Below are 14,155 nucleotides of genomic sequence, written 5' to 3' on the forward strand. Positions count from 1 at the left end.
TGAAACCCGACACAACTGAGAAGCAAGACCACGAAAACGTAAGCTGCATTTTTAATATATCCGTGGTGAGTTCAGTTTAGAGATACAGCACGGAAACAGGCCCTTCGGCCCACCGAGTCCGTGCCGACCAGCGATCGCCCGTTCACACAGTCGTTTAGTTTGTGTGGGAAGGAACTGCAGGTGCAGGTGTGTGTGCGTTTGTGAGTGTGTGTATTTTTGTGTTAGAGAGAGTGAGCAAATCACAGAGAGAAAGAGAGAAATAGAGGTGGAGAGAGATACGGATACGGACACAGAGACAGACTGAATGTGAGATATATATATATGAGAGAGAGAGAGAGAGAGAGAGAGAGAGAGAGAGAGAGAGAGAGAGAGAGAGAGATATAGAGAGAGAGAGAGAGAGCTCTATCTATTCTCTATCTCTTCTCTCTCTCTCTTCTCGGAGCGTCTCTCTCTCTCTCTCTCTCGCTCGCTCCCGCTCTCTCTCCCTCTCCCCCGCTCTCTCGCTCTCTCTCTCTCTCTCTCTCTCTCTCGCTCTCTCTGTCTCTCTCTCTCCTCCTCTCTCTCCTCCTCTGTCTCTCTCCTCCTCCTCTCTCTCTCCTCTCTCTCTCTCTCTTGAGAGCCGCCAGATCTGCTCATCGGGCCTCGGCTCCGGGATATTTTCCGGGCACCAGCTCCACATAACATGAGCCGTTTCTCTGAGATCCCCAGCGCGCCATTTCGTGACGCGAAGAGACGCTCACTGTATAGAATGTTCCTGCACATTCTGCACCTCCTTGCCTTCGTTTCCCGTCCCGACACACCATGACGGACGGTGTTACCACCTGAAGGCAGGGAAGGTCCCCAGTGGGGGTCCCTATATAAGGGAGTTGTCCCCCTTTACATTGGGGACCTGGGTTGGAGAGTGTTGCACAGAGCGGTGGCATGTAACAAACTTTTGAATCGGTTCACGGGCTCGTCCGCTGCTTGTATTTTCTGTGGCGAGGAAGAGACCGTGTTCCACGCTTATATGGAGTGTGAGAGGCTACTGCCCCTGTACCAATAGCTGAAGGGGTTGTTCCTAATGTTCTGGTTGCATTTTATTCCTACGATTCTTGTGTTTGGACACAGGGCAGGGTGTGGGGAGAGCCAAGTGGGGGCATGGGACTTATCTGTCGGTTTGCTCCTGGGCATGGCCAAGATGACCATTCGCGGGTCCAGGCAGCAGGCGGTCGATGGTCAAGCTAGAGTCGGATGCCTGCCCCTCTTTCGGGCCTACGTCCGTGCACGCGTGTCCCTGGAGAGCGAACACGCGGTGTCCACGGCAGTGGCGTGCAGAGGTCTGGTGATGCCCGGGGCAAATCTTGATTGTATGCCCACTAAGACTCAAGTATAAGGCCTAAAATACTGTAAAATATTATGATAAAGGTAAATATTTTGAATTATATATAATCACAGATATAACATGAAATAAACGATTTATTCGATTTTAATATAAATCAATCAAATTGATTAAGTTATTTTCCCCAAATGACACCTCCTGTCACAAAACACTTGAACTACTTCACTTCACTCGGGTCTGCGGCCGCCTCTGGGATCGATACGCTCAGACCTCCTCCCGCTCTCCATCTCCGGGTCACTGCGGTTCTCCCCCTTGCTCTCACCTCTCTGCCCCTTACGGACCCGACTGACCACTAAAACGTGGCGGACTGTCAGAGCGTTGAGCAGCAGGATTACATCGAAAGGGAGGAACGGAGTTAAAACCGTGTCGATCCAGTCATATGCCATCCACCCGGGGTCAGTGTAATAACTCTCCACCGTGTCACAGACCTACGGGACAATGTCGATGATATATCTGGGTTCCAGTGTGAAGTAGCCGGGGAATGTTTTTCAGACAGAGCAGAACGCCGGCTGTTGTCAGAACCGCAGCCGCAGTTTTCCCGGTGCAATATTTAGTTTTCAGCTTCTGGCAACAAATGGCGACAAAGCGATCAAAGGTGAAAGTGACGGTGAACCAGACAGAACAGTCTGTAGCTGCAAACGTCAGTACAAGGATAACATTGCACACAGGGTAGATGGACAGGAAACTCCAATAAAAGTAATGAAATCAGATCCAAGTCAAAATGACCTCGGTGATGAGGACTAGTAGATCGGCCGCTGCCATGGCCACCAGATAGCGAGTGGTGCAGGTGGAGAGGCCGCACTTTCCCCGGGACAGGATCACAATCGCCACTAAATTCACTGCGGAAAGAGAAGGGAACGGACATTGGGCATTTACTGAACACGTTCTCCGGGGCTGAACACCGGCTCGACTTTCAGCTAAAAATCAGGAGTGTTGGAGTCGGTGCGCGGCTGCTGCAAGTTTAACAAATCAGAGCCGGCCCGATGCCCCCCTCCAATGGATGCCCGGGTCCACCCCTCTGCACGCCACTGGTCCACGGGGACTTTGGAGGTCTACCGTGGGCGCTGGTAACCGCTTGGGGTTGAGAGTATTGTGAACCATGATTGTAATTTTGTATTATAATGACACTTGATATAGTGTAATTTCTTTTTTGTTTATGACTTGATCTGTTGTATCATCTGTTGTGTTGAATAAAGTCTTGGAATAAATAATTTAAAAAAAGGATAGAGAGAGCTCGCCTGAGTTTAAAAAAAAATCAAACTCGTGGTAAGCATGGAGAATGAACTTAGTGGGTACGTCGGAGCTCGGGGATGACTCTTCGCGGCTCATAATAATCGCTAACGGCAGGTAAGCACGGGAAGACTCGTGAAGATTTTTCAACATGTTGAAAAATGTCCACGAGAGCCCCGAGTACCGATGAGTGGCCATAACCGTAAATCTCCGAGTTCGAATCAGGGCAAACTCGGGAGAACTCTTTGAATGAACTCGTACCGTGGGACAGGGCTTTAACTCTCTCTTAAATCCATCCAGTGACTTGGCCTCCACTGCCCTCTGTGGCAGGGAATCCCACAAATTCACAACTGTCTGGGTGAAAACGTTTTTTCTCACCTCAGTCTTAAATGGGCTCCCCTTTATTCTCAGACTGTGGTCCCTGGTTCCAGACTCGCCCAACATTGGGAACATTTTTCCTGCATCTAGCTTTTCCAGACCTTTTATAATTTTATATGTATCTTTTAGCCCCCCAACCCCTCATCCTTCTAAACTCCAGTGAATACAAGCCTAGTCTTTTCAATCTTCCCTCATATGTCAGTCTCGCCATCCCAGGGATCAATCTTGTGAACCTACGTTGCACTCTCAATCACAAGGATGTCCTTCCTCAAATTAGGTCAAAACTGTACACAATACTCCAGATGTGTCTCACCAGGCCCTATACAACTGCAGAAGAACCTTTAAAATATGTCATTATAAAGAAAAAACTATTAAAACATTATTCTCAATTCCCATCCAACACCTCAATCTGAATTTCACGTGGCCAGTGCATTTCAGATCTCTTGAATTCAATTCAAAACGTAAGAAATAGGAAGAAATCAAATTTAAAATACCGACAAGGTCACCAATCCTAATACCAAGTTTTGCGGCGAAGAAAATCAACAGTCTCTTTGCTGAGCCACATCCGCTGTTTAATAAATGTTGAGAAGACACAGAATACACAGTTGATTTCCAAATAGATAGCTAATGCATTTCCAAAGAGCTAAGGAAAAGAAAATGTCTTAGTCACAGGCTCAACGCCCGTACAGCAGCAACTTGTTAAAGAGACACTAACTTTTAGTGCCCTGGTGAGACAACACCTGGAGTATTGTGTGCAATTTTGGCATGTTGACCTCCTTAACAAGAGGAGTATAGGAGCAAAGACGCCCTTCTGCAGTTGTACAGGACCCTAATGAGACCACACCTGGTGTATTGTGTGCAGTTTTGGTCGCCAAATCTGAGGAAGGAAATTCTTGCTATTGAAGGAACCCAGCGTAGGTTCACCAGGTTAATTCGCAGGATGGTGGGACTGTCATATGCTGAGAGAATAGAGCGGCTGGGTTTGTACACTCTGGAGTTTAGAAGAATGAGAGGGGATCTTATTGAAACATATAAGATTGTTAAGGGTTTGGGCACGCTAGAGGCGGGAAACACGTTCCCTATGTTGGGGGAGTCCAGAACCAGGGGTTACACACAGTCTAAGAATAAGGGGTAAGCCATTTAGAACGGAGGCGAGGAAACATTTTTTCTCACAGAGAGTTGTGAATCTGTGGAATTCTCTGCCTCAGAGGGCGGTGGAGGCAGGTTCTCTGGATGCTTTCAGAAGAGAGCTAGATAAGGTTCTTAACGATAGCGGAGTCAGGGGATATGGGGAGAAGGCAGGAACGGGGTACTGATTGTGGATGATCAGTCGTGATCACATTGAATGGCGGTGCTGGCTCCAAGGGCTGAATGGCCTCCTCCTGCACCTAATGTCTATTGTCTATTGTCTATTTTAAAACACATGAAACTCTACAAAGAGCTCATTCAATGACATCCTATTTCATCTGAATTATAGGATTACTTCAACATTCACCCAGAACCGGCACTACAAACAAGTAACAGTATTTAACTCACTCACTCCACATCCTCTTCCTGTGACATTCATTCACAAATTTACACACCTCACGCAATATGCGAAATCTCAGATATTTATTCACGATAAAGCAATAATATTCTCACTGAAGACTAGTGTAGATGGGGCATGTTGGCCGGTGGGCTAAATTGGTCCGAAGGGCCTGTTTCCACACTGTATCTCGCTGTGACTAGTGTAGATGGGGCATGTTGACCGGTGTGGGCAAGTTGGCCGGTGTAAACGGCCTGTTTCCACGCTGTATAACTCTATGACTAGTGTAGATGGGGCATGTTCGCCGGCTTGGGCAAGTTGTGCCGAAGGGCCTGTTTCCGTGACTCTGGGACTAGTGTAGTTGGGGCATGTTGGCCGGGGTGGGCCGAAGGGCCTGTTTGCACACTGTATCACTCTATGAATAGTGTAGATGGGGCCTGTTGGTCGGTGTGGGCTGAAGGGCCTGTTTCCACACTGTATCACTCTGGGGCTAGTGTAGATGGGGCATATTGGCCGGTGTGAAGGGCTTGTTTGCACACTGTATCACTCTGGGTCTAGTGTAGATGGGACATGTTGGCTGGTCTGGGCTGAAGGGCCTGTTTGCACACTGTATCACTCTGGGTCTAGTGTAGATGGGACAAGTTGGCCGGTGTGAAGGGATTGTTTCCACATTGTATCACTCTGAGTCTAGTGTAGATGGGACATGTTGGCCGGTCTGGGCTGAAGGGCCTGTTTGCACACTGTATCATTCTGGGTCTAGTGTAGATGGGACATGTTGGCCGGTCTGGGCTGAAGGGCCTGTTTGCACACTGTATAACTCTATGACTAGTGTAGATGGGACATATTGGCCGGTGTGGGCTGAAGGGCCTGTTTGCACACTGTATCACTATGACTTGTGTAGATGGGGCATGTTGGCCGGTGTGAAGGGCTTGTTTGCACACTGTATAACTCTATGACTAGTGTAGATGGGACATGTTGGCCGATGTGAAGGGCTTGTTTGCACATTGTATCACACTATGACTAGTGTAGATGGGGCATGTTGGCCGGTGTGAAGGGCTTGTTTGCACACTAAAGCACTCTGGGTCTAGTGTAGATGGGACATGTTGGCCAAGTTGGGCTGAAGGGCCTGTTTCCACACTGTATCACTCTGTGACTCGAAGCTGGTGTAACGATATTGAATCGTCGTTTCCATAGATGAAGATCGCAAAGCGCATCGCGATTATTGGGGCCGGAGCGAGTGGATTAACATCTGTAAAGTGTTGCCTTGATGAAGGCTTACAGCCGACCTGCTTTGAAAGGAGCGATGATATTGGTGGACTATGGAACTACCAGGTAACTACGCCTGCCTCGGCAATGCCATCAGCTAAAACAAGATCCAGTCTCTACCCCGGTCACACCCTCTCCTCCCCTCTCCCACCGGGCAAGTCCACTCCGCCATTCAATCATGGCTGATGTATCTCTCCCTCCTAACCCCATTCTCCTGCCTTCTTCCCATAACCCCTGACACCCACACTAATCAAAAATATATCTACCTCTGCCTTAAATATATTACCCCACTGAATTGGGGTAGTGCTGACATGGATAGAGAATTGGTTGGCAGACAGAAAGTAAAAAGTAGGGAATAAGGGTTCACTTTCAGAATGGCGGGCAGTGACTAGTGGGGTACCGCAAGGCTCGGTGCTGAGACCGCAGCTATTTACAATATACATCAATGATTTGGATGAAGGGATTCAAAATAACATTAGCAAATTTGCAGGTGACACAAATCTGGGTGGCAGTGTGAACTGTGAGGAGGATGCTATGATGATGCAGGGTGACCTGGACAGGTTGGGGGAGTGGGCAGATGCATGACAGAGGCTGGTGGGTGTATGGAACGAGCTGTCGGAGGAAGAAGTTGAGGCTAGGACTATTACTTGGATAGGTGCATGGATATGACATGTTTGGAGGGATAAGGGCCAAAATCGAGCAGATAGGGGTAGTGTAGATGGGGCATGTTGGACGGTGTGGGCAAGGTCAGATTCAGATTCAGATTCAACTTTAATTGTCATTGTCAGTGTACAGTACAGAGGCAACGAAATGCATTAGACAACGAAATGCATTAGACAACGAAATGCAAGGTGGGCCGAAGGGCCTGTTTCCGTGATGTATCACTCTGTGACTCTGTGAAACCTTTGATCAGGTGAACTCCTCCATGGAGCATCCGGGTATTTATAAGACGTTGATCATAAATACCTCCAAAGAGATGATGTGTTTCAGCGATTTTCCGATTCCTGATGATTATGCCAACTTCATGCATAATTCAAAAATCCTTCGTTACTTCAGGGCTTACGCTGAGAACTTCAATCTAATGAAATACATTCGCCTGAAGGTATGTGTAGATCGTGTTCAAGAATCATATGTGTGGTCTGTGTACGTGTGTGTGTGCTATTTATATGCGCATGTACAAGAATGGTCTCCACCCGAAACGTCTCTCCAGAGATGCAGCCTGACCCGTTGAGTTACTCCAGCACTTTGTACCAGTCCACGTTCATCAGAGATGCAGCATTTTGTGCAGGAGTAGGCCATTCGGCCCTTCGAGCCATTCCATATTATCATGGATGATCATCCACAATCAGTACCCCGTTCCTGCTTTCTCTCCATATCCAGTGATTCTGTTAGCCCCAAGAGCAAAATCTAATGCCCCTGTCTCACTTAGGAAACCTGAACGGAAACCTTAGGAGACTTTGTGCCCCACCCAAGGATTGCGTGCGGTTCCCGGAGGTTCCCGGTGGTTTTTGTCAGTCTCCCTGCCTGCCCTCACTACCTGCAACCTCTGGCAACCACCTGCAACCTCCGGGAACCGCACGGAATCCTTGGGTGGGGCACAAAGTCTCCAGAGGTGTCCGTTCAGGTTTCCTAAGTGGGACAGGGGCATAACTCTCTCTTGAAAACATCCAGTGAATTGGCCTCCACTGTCTTCCGTGGTAGAGAATCCCACAGATTCTCAACCCTCTGGGTGGAAAAGTTTCTCCTCATCTCAGTACTGAAAGGCCGATCCCTTATTCATAAACTGTGTGGTTTCTGGTTCTGGACTCCCCCAACATGGGGAACATGTTTCCTGCCTCTAGCCTGTCCAATCCCTTAAGAATGTTATATGTTTCTCTAAGATCCCCTCTCATCTTTCTAGTGAATACAAGCCCAGACGACGCATTCTTTCACCACACAGTGGCTTGCAAAAGTGTTCATACCTCTTGAACTTTTCCACATTTTGTGACGTTTCAACCACAAACGTTATTGGGATTTTATGCGATAGACCAACACAAAGTGGCGCATAATTGTGAAGTGGAAGGAAAATGATACATGGTTTTCAGTTATTTTTACAAATAAAAAAACTGAAAAGTGTGGGGTGCAAAAGTATTCAGCCCCCCTGATTCAATATTTTGTAGAACCACCTTTCGCTGCAATTACAGCTGCAAGTCTTTTGGGGGTACGTCTCTACCAGCTTTGCACATCTAGAAAATTAATATTTTGCCCATTATTCTTTGCAAAATAGCTCAAGCTCAGTCAGATTGGATCGAGAGCGTCTGTGAACAACAATTTTCAAGTCTTGCCAGAGATTCTCAATTTGGAATTTGACTGCGCCATTCTAACACCTGAATATGCTTTGATCTAAACCATTCCATTGTAGCTCTAGCTGTATGTTTAGGGTCGTTGGCCTGCTGGAGGGGAACCACCGCCCCAGTCTCAAGTCTTTTGCAGACTCTAACAGGTTTTCTTCCATGATTACCATGTATTTAGCTCCATCCATCTTCCGATCAACTCTGTCCCTGCAGATGAAAAGCATCCCAACAGCATGATGCTGCCACCACCATGTTTCACAGTGGGGATGGTGTGTTCAGGGTGATGTGCAGTGTTAGTTTTCCGCCACACATAGCGTTTTGCATTTAGGCCAACAACTTCAATTTTGGTCTCATCTGACCAGAGCACCTTCCTCCACATGTTTGCTGTGTCCCCCACATGGCTTGTGGCAAACTGCAAACGGGACTTCTTATGGCTTTTTTTCAACAATGGCTTTTTTCTTGCCACTCTTCCATAAAGGCCCGATTTGTGGAGTGCACGACTAATAGTTGTCCTGTGGACAGATTCTCCCACCTGAGTTGTGGATTTCTGCAGGTCCTCCAGAGTTACCATGTCTGCTTCTCTGATCAATGCTCTCCTTGCCCGGCCTGTCAGTTTAGGTGGATGGCCATGTCTTGGTAGGTTTGCAGTTGTGCCATACTCTTTCCATTTTTGGATGATGGATTGAACAGAGCTCCGTGAGATGTTCAAAGCTTGGGATAATTTTTTATAACCTAACCCTGCTTTAAACTTCTCCACAAGTTTATCCATGACCTGTCTGGTGTGTTCCATGGGCTCCATGATGCTGTTTGTTCACGAATGTTCTCCAACAAACATCTGAGACATTCACAGAACAGCTGTATTTATACTGAGATTGGATTACACACAAGTGGACTCTATTTACTAATTAGGTGACTTCTGAAGGCAATTGGTTGCACTGGATTTTATTTAGGGGTATCAAAGTAAAGGGGGCTGAATGCTTTTGCACGCCACACTTTTCACTTTTTTGGAAATGTTCAAGGGGCATGAATACTTTTGCAAGCCACTGTATGTGTGTGTGTGTGTGTATGTGTGTGTGTGTGTGTGAGCATGCTTGCGTGTGTGAGTGTGTGTGTGTGTTTGTATGTGTGTGTGTGTGTCTGTGTGCGTACATGCGTGCGTATGCTCTGTGGTGTTTGAGGTGTGTGCTGTGTTTGTGTGAATGTGTGAGTGTGTGGTGTGTATGTGTGTGTAAGTGTGTGGTGTGTGTGTGAAAGAAAGTGCGTGTGAGTGTATGTGAGTGTGTGTGTTTGTGTGTGTGAGTGTGTGTGATTTGTGCAAGTGTGTGGTGTGTGTTTGTGAGTGTGTGGTGTGTTTGGGTTTGTGTGTGTGTGGGTGTGGCTCTCTTTGTGTGTGTGTGGTGTGTGTATACGTGTGTGATGTGTGTTTATGTGTGTGTGTGTGGTGTGTGTGTGTGGTGTGTGTGGGTGTGTGTGTCTGTGTGTGTGTGGTGTGTTTATACGTGTGTGGTGTGTGGTGTGTGTGTGGTGTGTGGGTGTATGTGTCTGTGTTTGTGTGGTGTGTGTGTATGTGTGTGTGTGGTGTGTGTGTGTGGTGTGGTGTGTGGTGTGTGTGTGTGATGTGTGTATGGGTGTGTGTGTCTTTGTGTGTGTGGGTGTGTGTGTGTGTATGTGTGTGTGTGTGGTGTGTGTGTGTGTCTGTGTTTGTGTGTGTGTGTCTTTGTGTGTGTCTGTATGTTTGTGTGTGGTGTGTGTGTGGTGAAGTGTGTGTGTGTGTGTGTGTGTGTGTGTGTGTGTGTGTGTGTGTGTGTGTGTGTGTGTGGTGTGTGTGTGGTGCGTGTCTGTGTGTGTGTCTGTATGTGTATGTGTGTGTGATGTGTGTGGTGTGCGTGCGTGTGTGTATGTGTGAGTGTGCGTTTGTGGTTTGTGCTAGTGTGGTGTGTGTGTGTGCGTGGTTTGTGTGAGTGTGTGGTGTGTGCGGTGTGATTGTGTATGTGTGTGTGTGTGTGCGTGTGGGTGGGTGTCGTGTGAGTGCGCGTGTGTGTGTGGTGTGTGTGAGTGTGTGGGTGGGTGTGGTGTGAGTGCGTGTGTGTCTGGTGTGTGTGTGTGTGTGTGGGTGTGGCTGTCTTTGTGTGAGTGTGTGTGGTGTGTGGTGTGTGTGTATGTGTGGGTGTGTGTGGCGTGTGTGTGTGTGTGTGTGTGGTGTGTGTGGCTGTGTGTGTGGTTTAGTACATGTGTGGTGTGTGTGTGGTGTGTGGGGTGTGGTGTTCTTGTGTGTGTTTGTTTTTTGTTGTTTTGTGTTTGGTGGTTTGTGTTTGTTTGTGTATGTGTGTGGTGTGTGTGTGTGTGTGGTGTGTGTGTGTATGTGTGTGGTGTTTATGTAATGTGTGTATGGTTGTGTGTGTCTTTGTGTGTGTGGGTGTGGGTGTGTGTATGTGTGTGTGTGTGGTGTGAGTGTGGTGTGTGTGTGTGTGTGTGTGTGTGAGTGTGGTGAGGTGCGCGTGTGTGTGTGTGGTGTGTGTGTGTGTCTGTGTTTGTGTGTGTGTGTCTTTGTGTGTGTCTGTATGTTTGTGTGTGGTGTGTGTGTGTGTGTGGTGCCGGGTGTGTGTGTGAGTGTGTTTTGTGTGTGTGTGTGTGTGTGGTGTGTGGTGTGTGTGGGGTGCGTGCCTGTGCGTGGTTGTGTGAGCGTGCGTGTTTTTGCCGTGAGTGTGTTGTGGTCTGTGTTTGTGGTGTGTGTTCCTTGTGTTTGGCTGTCTGTTGTGTGTGGTGTCTCTTGTCGGTGCGTTGTTTTGGGGTGGTGTTTGTTTGTTTTTTTCTGTGTGTGTCTGTATGTGTGTGTGTGATGCCTGTGTAGTGTGTGGTGTGCGTGTATGTGTGAGTGTGCGTGTGTGGTTTGTGCTAGTGTAGTGTGTGTGCGTGGTTTGTGTGGGTGTGTGGTGTGTATGTGGGTGTGTGTGCGTGAGTGTGTGTGTGGGTGTGTGTGTCTGTGAGTGTGGGTGTGTGTGTGTGTATGTGTGTGTGTGTGGTGTGCGTGTTGTGAGGTGCGTGTGTGTGTGTGGTGTGTGTGTGTGTGTGAGTGTGTGAATGTGTGTGTGTGTGTGAGTGTGTGTGTGTGTGTGTGGTTTGTGTGGTGTGTGTGGGCGTGTATGTTGTGTGTGGTGTATGTTTGTGTGTGTGTTTGTGTGTGGTGTGTGTGTGTGTGTGCGAATATACGTGTGAGTGTGCGTGTGTGGTGTGTGCTAGTGCGGTGTGTGTGTGTGCGTGGTGTGTGTGTGAATGTGTGGTGTGTATGTGGGTGTGTGTGCGTGATTGTGTGTATGGGTGTGTGTGTCTTTGTGCGTGTGGGTGTGGGTGTGAGTGTGTGTGTGTGTGGTGTGAGTGTTGTGAGGTGCGTGAGTGTGTGTGTGAGTGTGTGTGTGTGTGTGTGGTGTATGTGTGTGTGGTGTGTGTGTGTGTGTGTGTGTGTGTGTGTGTGTGTGGTGTGTGTTTGTGTGTGTGTGTGTGTGGTGTGTGTGTGGTGTGTATGTGTGTGTGGTGTGTGTGTGGTGTGTGTGTGTGGTATGTGTGTGTGTAAAATGTATTATGTTCTATTCCACAGACCAATGTCTGCAACATAATGAAGGAGCAGGATTTCTCTACCAATGGACAATGGACCGTCACAACTAAAGATGAAGACGGAAATATTGAAACATCTGTTTACGATGCAGTTATGATCTGCACAGGACATCATTGTAATCCACACACACCATTGGATTCCTTCCCTGGTAAGAGTAGCTAATTGTAGTCTTAAGACGGGTAGAGGGGTGGTCTAATAGAGGTGTACAAATTCACCAGAGGAATAGATCGAGTAGACGCACAGAGTCTCTTGCCCAGTGGAGGGGAATTGAGGACCAGAGGACATGGAATAAATTACATTTAGTACAGAGAAGTGTGAGGTGTTGCATTTTGGGATGTCTAACAAGGGCAGGACCTACAAGGTAGATTTCTGGGTAGTGTTGTAGAGCAGAGGGATCTAGGAGTACAGGTGCATGGTTCCTCGAAGGTCGAGACGCAGGTTGATAAGGTGGTCAACAAGGCTTTGGGCACTTGGGCACTTAGGCACTTGGGACTTCATCAGTCAGTGTATTGAGTCTAGAAGTTGGGAGGTCACTTTGCAGTTGTACAAGGAGTTTGGTGAGGCCGCATTTAGAGTATTGTGTTCAGTTCTGGGCACCGTGTTACAGGAAATATGTCGTCCAACTAGTAATGGTTCAGGAAAAATTTACGAGGATGTTGCCGGGACTCGAGGGGCCTGAGTTACAGGGAGAGGTTGGGGCAGGCTGGGACTGTTTCCGCGCTGTATCTCTGAACTAAACTAACTGTGACATTTCACAAGAGTTTGTTTTCCAAGTACAACGCCCCATTTCTGTTTGCAATCAGGTAAATATTTTTTCAAGAAAACATTGCTCAGTAACTTGCAAAATATAACATTATCTCAAGCATTAAGTCGTACAAATATTCCCTCATTGATATCTTAGATGCCGATACAGCTATTGAGCCAAACACACATAAAGTGCGGAAACAAGCCTTTGGTCCAACTTGCCAACACGGGTCAATATGCCACATCTACAATATTCCCACCTGCTGCCCGCGTTTGGCCCATATCCCTCCAAAACTGCCCTATCCATGGACCTGTCCAAGTGTTGTGTTAGTCCCAGCCTCAACTACCTCCTTCGGCAGCTCGTTCCATACACCCACCACCCTCAACCAAATTTGAACTTTACAATAGACCATAGGTGCCGGAGTAGGCCATTTGGCCCTTCGAGCATGCAATGTCAATCACTTTGATCATGGCTGATCGTCCACAATCAGTAACCATATAACCATATAATAATTACAGCACGAAAACAGGCCATCTAGGCCCTTCTGGTCCGTGCCGAACACTTATTTTCCCCTAGTCGCATCTACATGCCCTCAGACCATAATCCTCCATTCCTTTCCCCTCCATATACCTCTCCAATTTATTTTTAAATGATAAAATCGAACCTGCCTCCACCACTTGCACTGGAAGCTCATTCCGCACAGCTACCACCCTCTGAGTAAAGATGTTCCCCCTCGTGTTACCCCTAAACGTCTGTCCCTTTAGGGACAGTACCCCGTTCCTGCCTTCTCCGCATATCCCCTGACTCCACAATCTTCAAGAGCTCTGTCTAACTCTCTCTTAAAATGCATCAACAGCAAGAATTGGGACCAAAGATTTGGAGATCAAAACTGCACACAATACTCTAGATGTGGTCTCTACTCCTGTTGTTATTAAGACCAACATGGCATTGGATTTTTTAAAGCCTGAATTCACTTTGGTGTGTCCATAACTCCGGTTTCCACCAATCATCTACAGCGTTGTCGGTTTGTAAAATGCAATGAGACCTGGGTGTCCGATTACACAGGTTGGGTGAATGGGCAGATGCAGTTTAATGTGAATAAATGTGAGGTTATCCACTTTGGTGTCAAAAACAGGAAGGCAGATTACTATCTAAATGGTGTCAAGTTGGGAGCACGGGAAGTACAACGGGATCTGGGGGTCCTTGTTCATCAGTCACTGAAAGTAAGCATGCAGGTCCAGCAGGCAGTGAAGAAAGCAAATGGCATTCTGAAGAAGGGTTTCGGCCCGAAACAGTGTCTATTTCCTTCGCTCCATATATGCTGCTGCACCCGCTGAGTTTATCCAGCATTTTTGTGTGCCTTTGATTTTCCAACATCTGTAGTTCCTTCTTAAACAACGTGAAAGGCAGGTTGGCCTTCAAAACAAGAGGAGTTGAGTATAGGAGCAAATATGTCCTTATGCAGTTGTACAGGGCCCTAGTGAGATCACACCTGGAGTATTGTGTGCAGTTTTGGCAAGTTGGCCTTCACAACAAGATGAGTTGAGCATAGTAGCAAAGAGGTCCTTCTGCAGTTGTACAGGGCCCTAGTGAGATCACACCTGGAGTAGTGTGTGCAGTTTTAGTCTCCAATTTAGCGGAAGGATATTTTTGCTATTGAGGGAGCCCATTGTAGGTTCACAAGGTT

General features: G+C 47.5%; 1 protein-coding gene across 2 annotated transcripts in view; it reads left to right on the plus strand.

Moving 5' to 3' along the window:
* The window catches only part of LOC116969268 (dimethylaniline monooxygenase [N-oxide-forming] 5-like), a 25,777-nt gene continuing 11,622 nt past the window's right edge, over nucleotides 1–14,155 (plus strand). Inside the window, exons 1-4 of one of the 2 annotated variants that reach the window (XM_033016149.1) lie at nucleotides 1–38; nucleotides 5,706–5,843; nucleotides 6,691–6,879; nucleotides 11,706–11,871. In XM_033016149.1, the coding sequence (XP_032872040.1) occupies nucleotides 5,706–5,843; nucleotides 6,691–6,879; nucleotides 11,706–11,871 (493 nt within the window). In that variant the 5' untranslated portion in view covers nucleotides 1–38. Of the gene's footprint in view, nucleotides 66–5,705; nucleotides 5,844–6,690; nucleotides 6,880–11,705; nucleotides 11,872–14,155 lie in introns of both variants that reach the window. The other variant, XM_033016150.1, reaches the window with a different exon arrangement.

Source organism: Amblyraja radiata, unplaced genomic scaffold, assembly GCF_010909765.2.
Source record: "Amblyraja radiata isolate CabotCenter1 unplaced genomic scaffold, sAmbRad1.1.pri S139, whole genome shotgun sequence".
NCBI lineage: Eukaryota > Metazoa > Chordata > Chondrichthyes > Rajiformes > Rajidae > Amblyraja > Amblyraja radiata.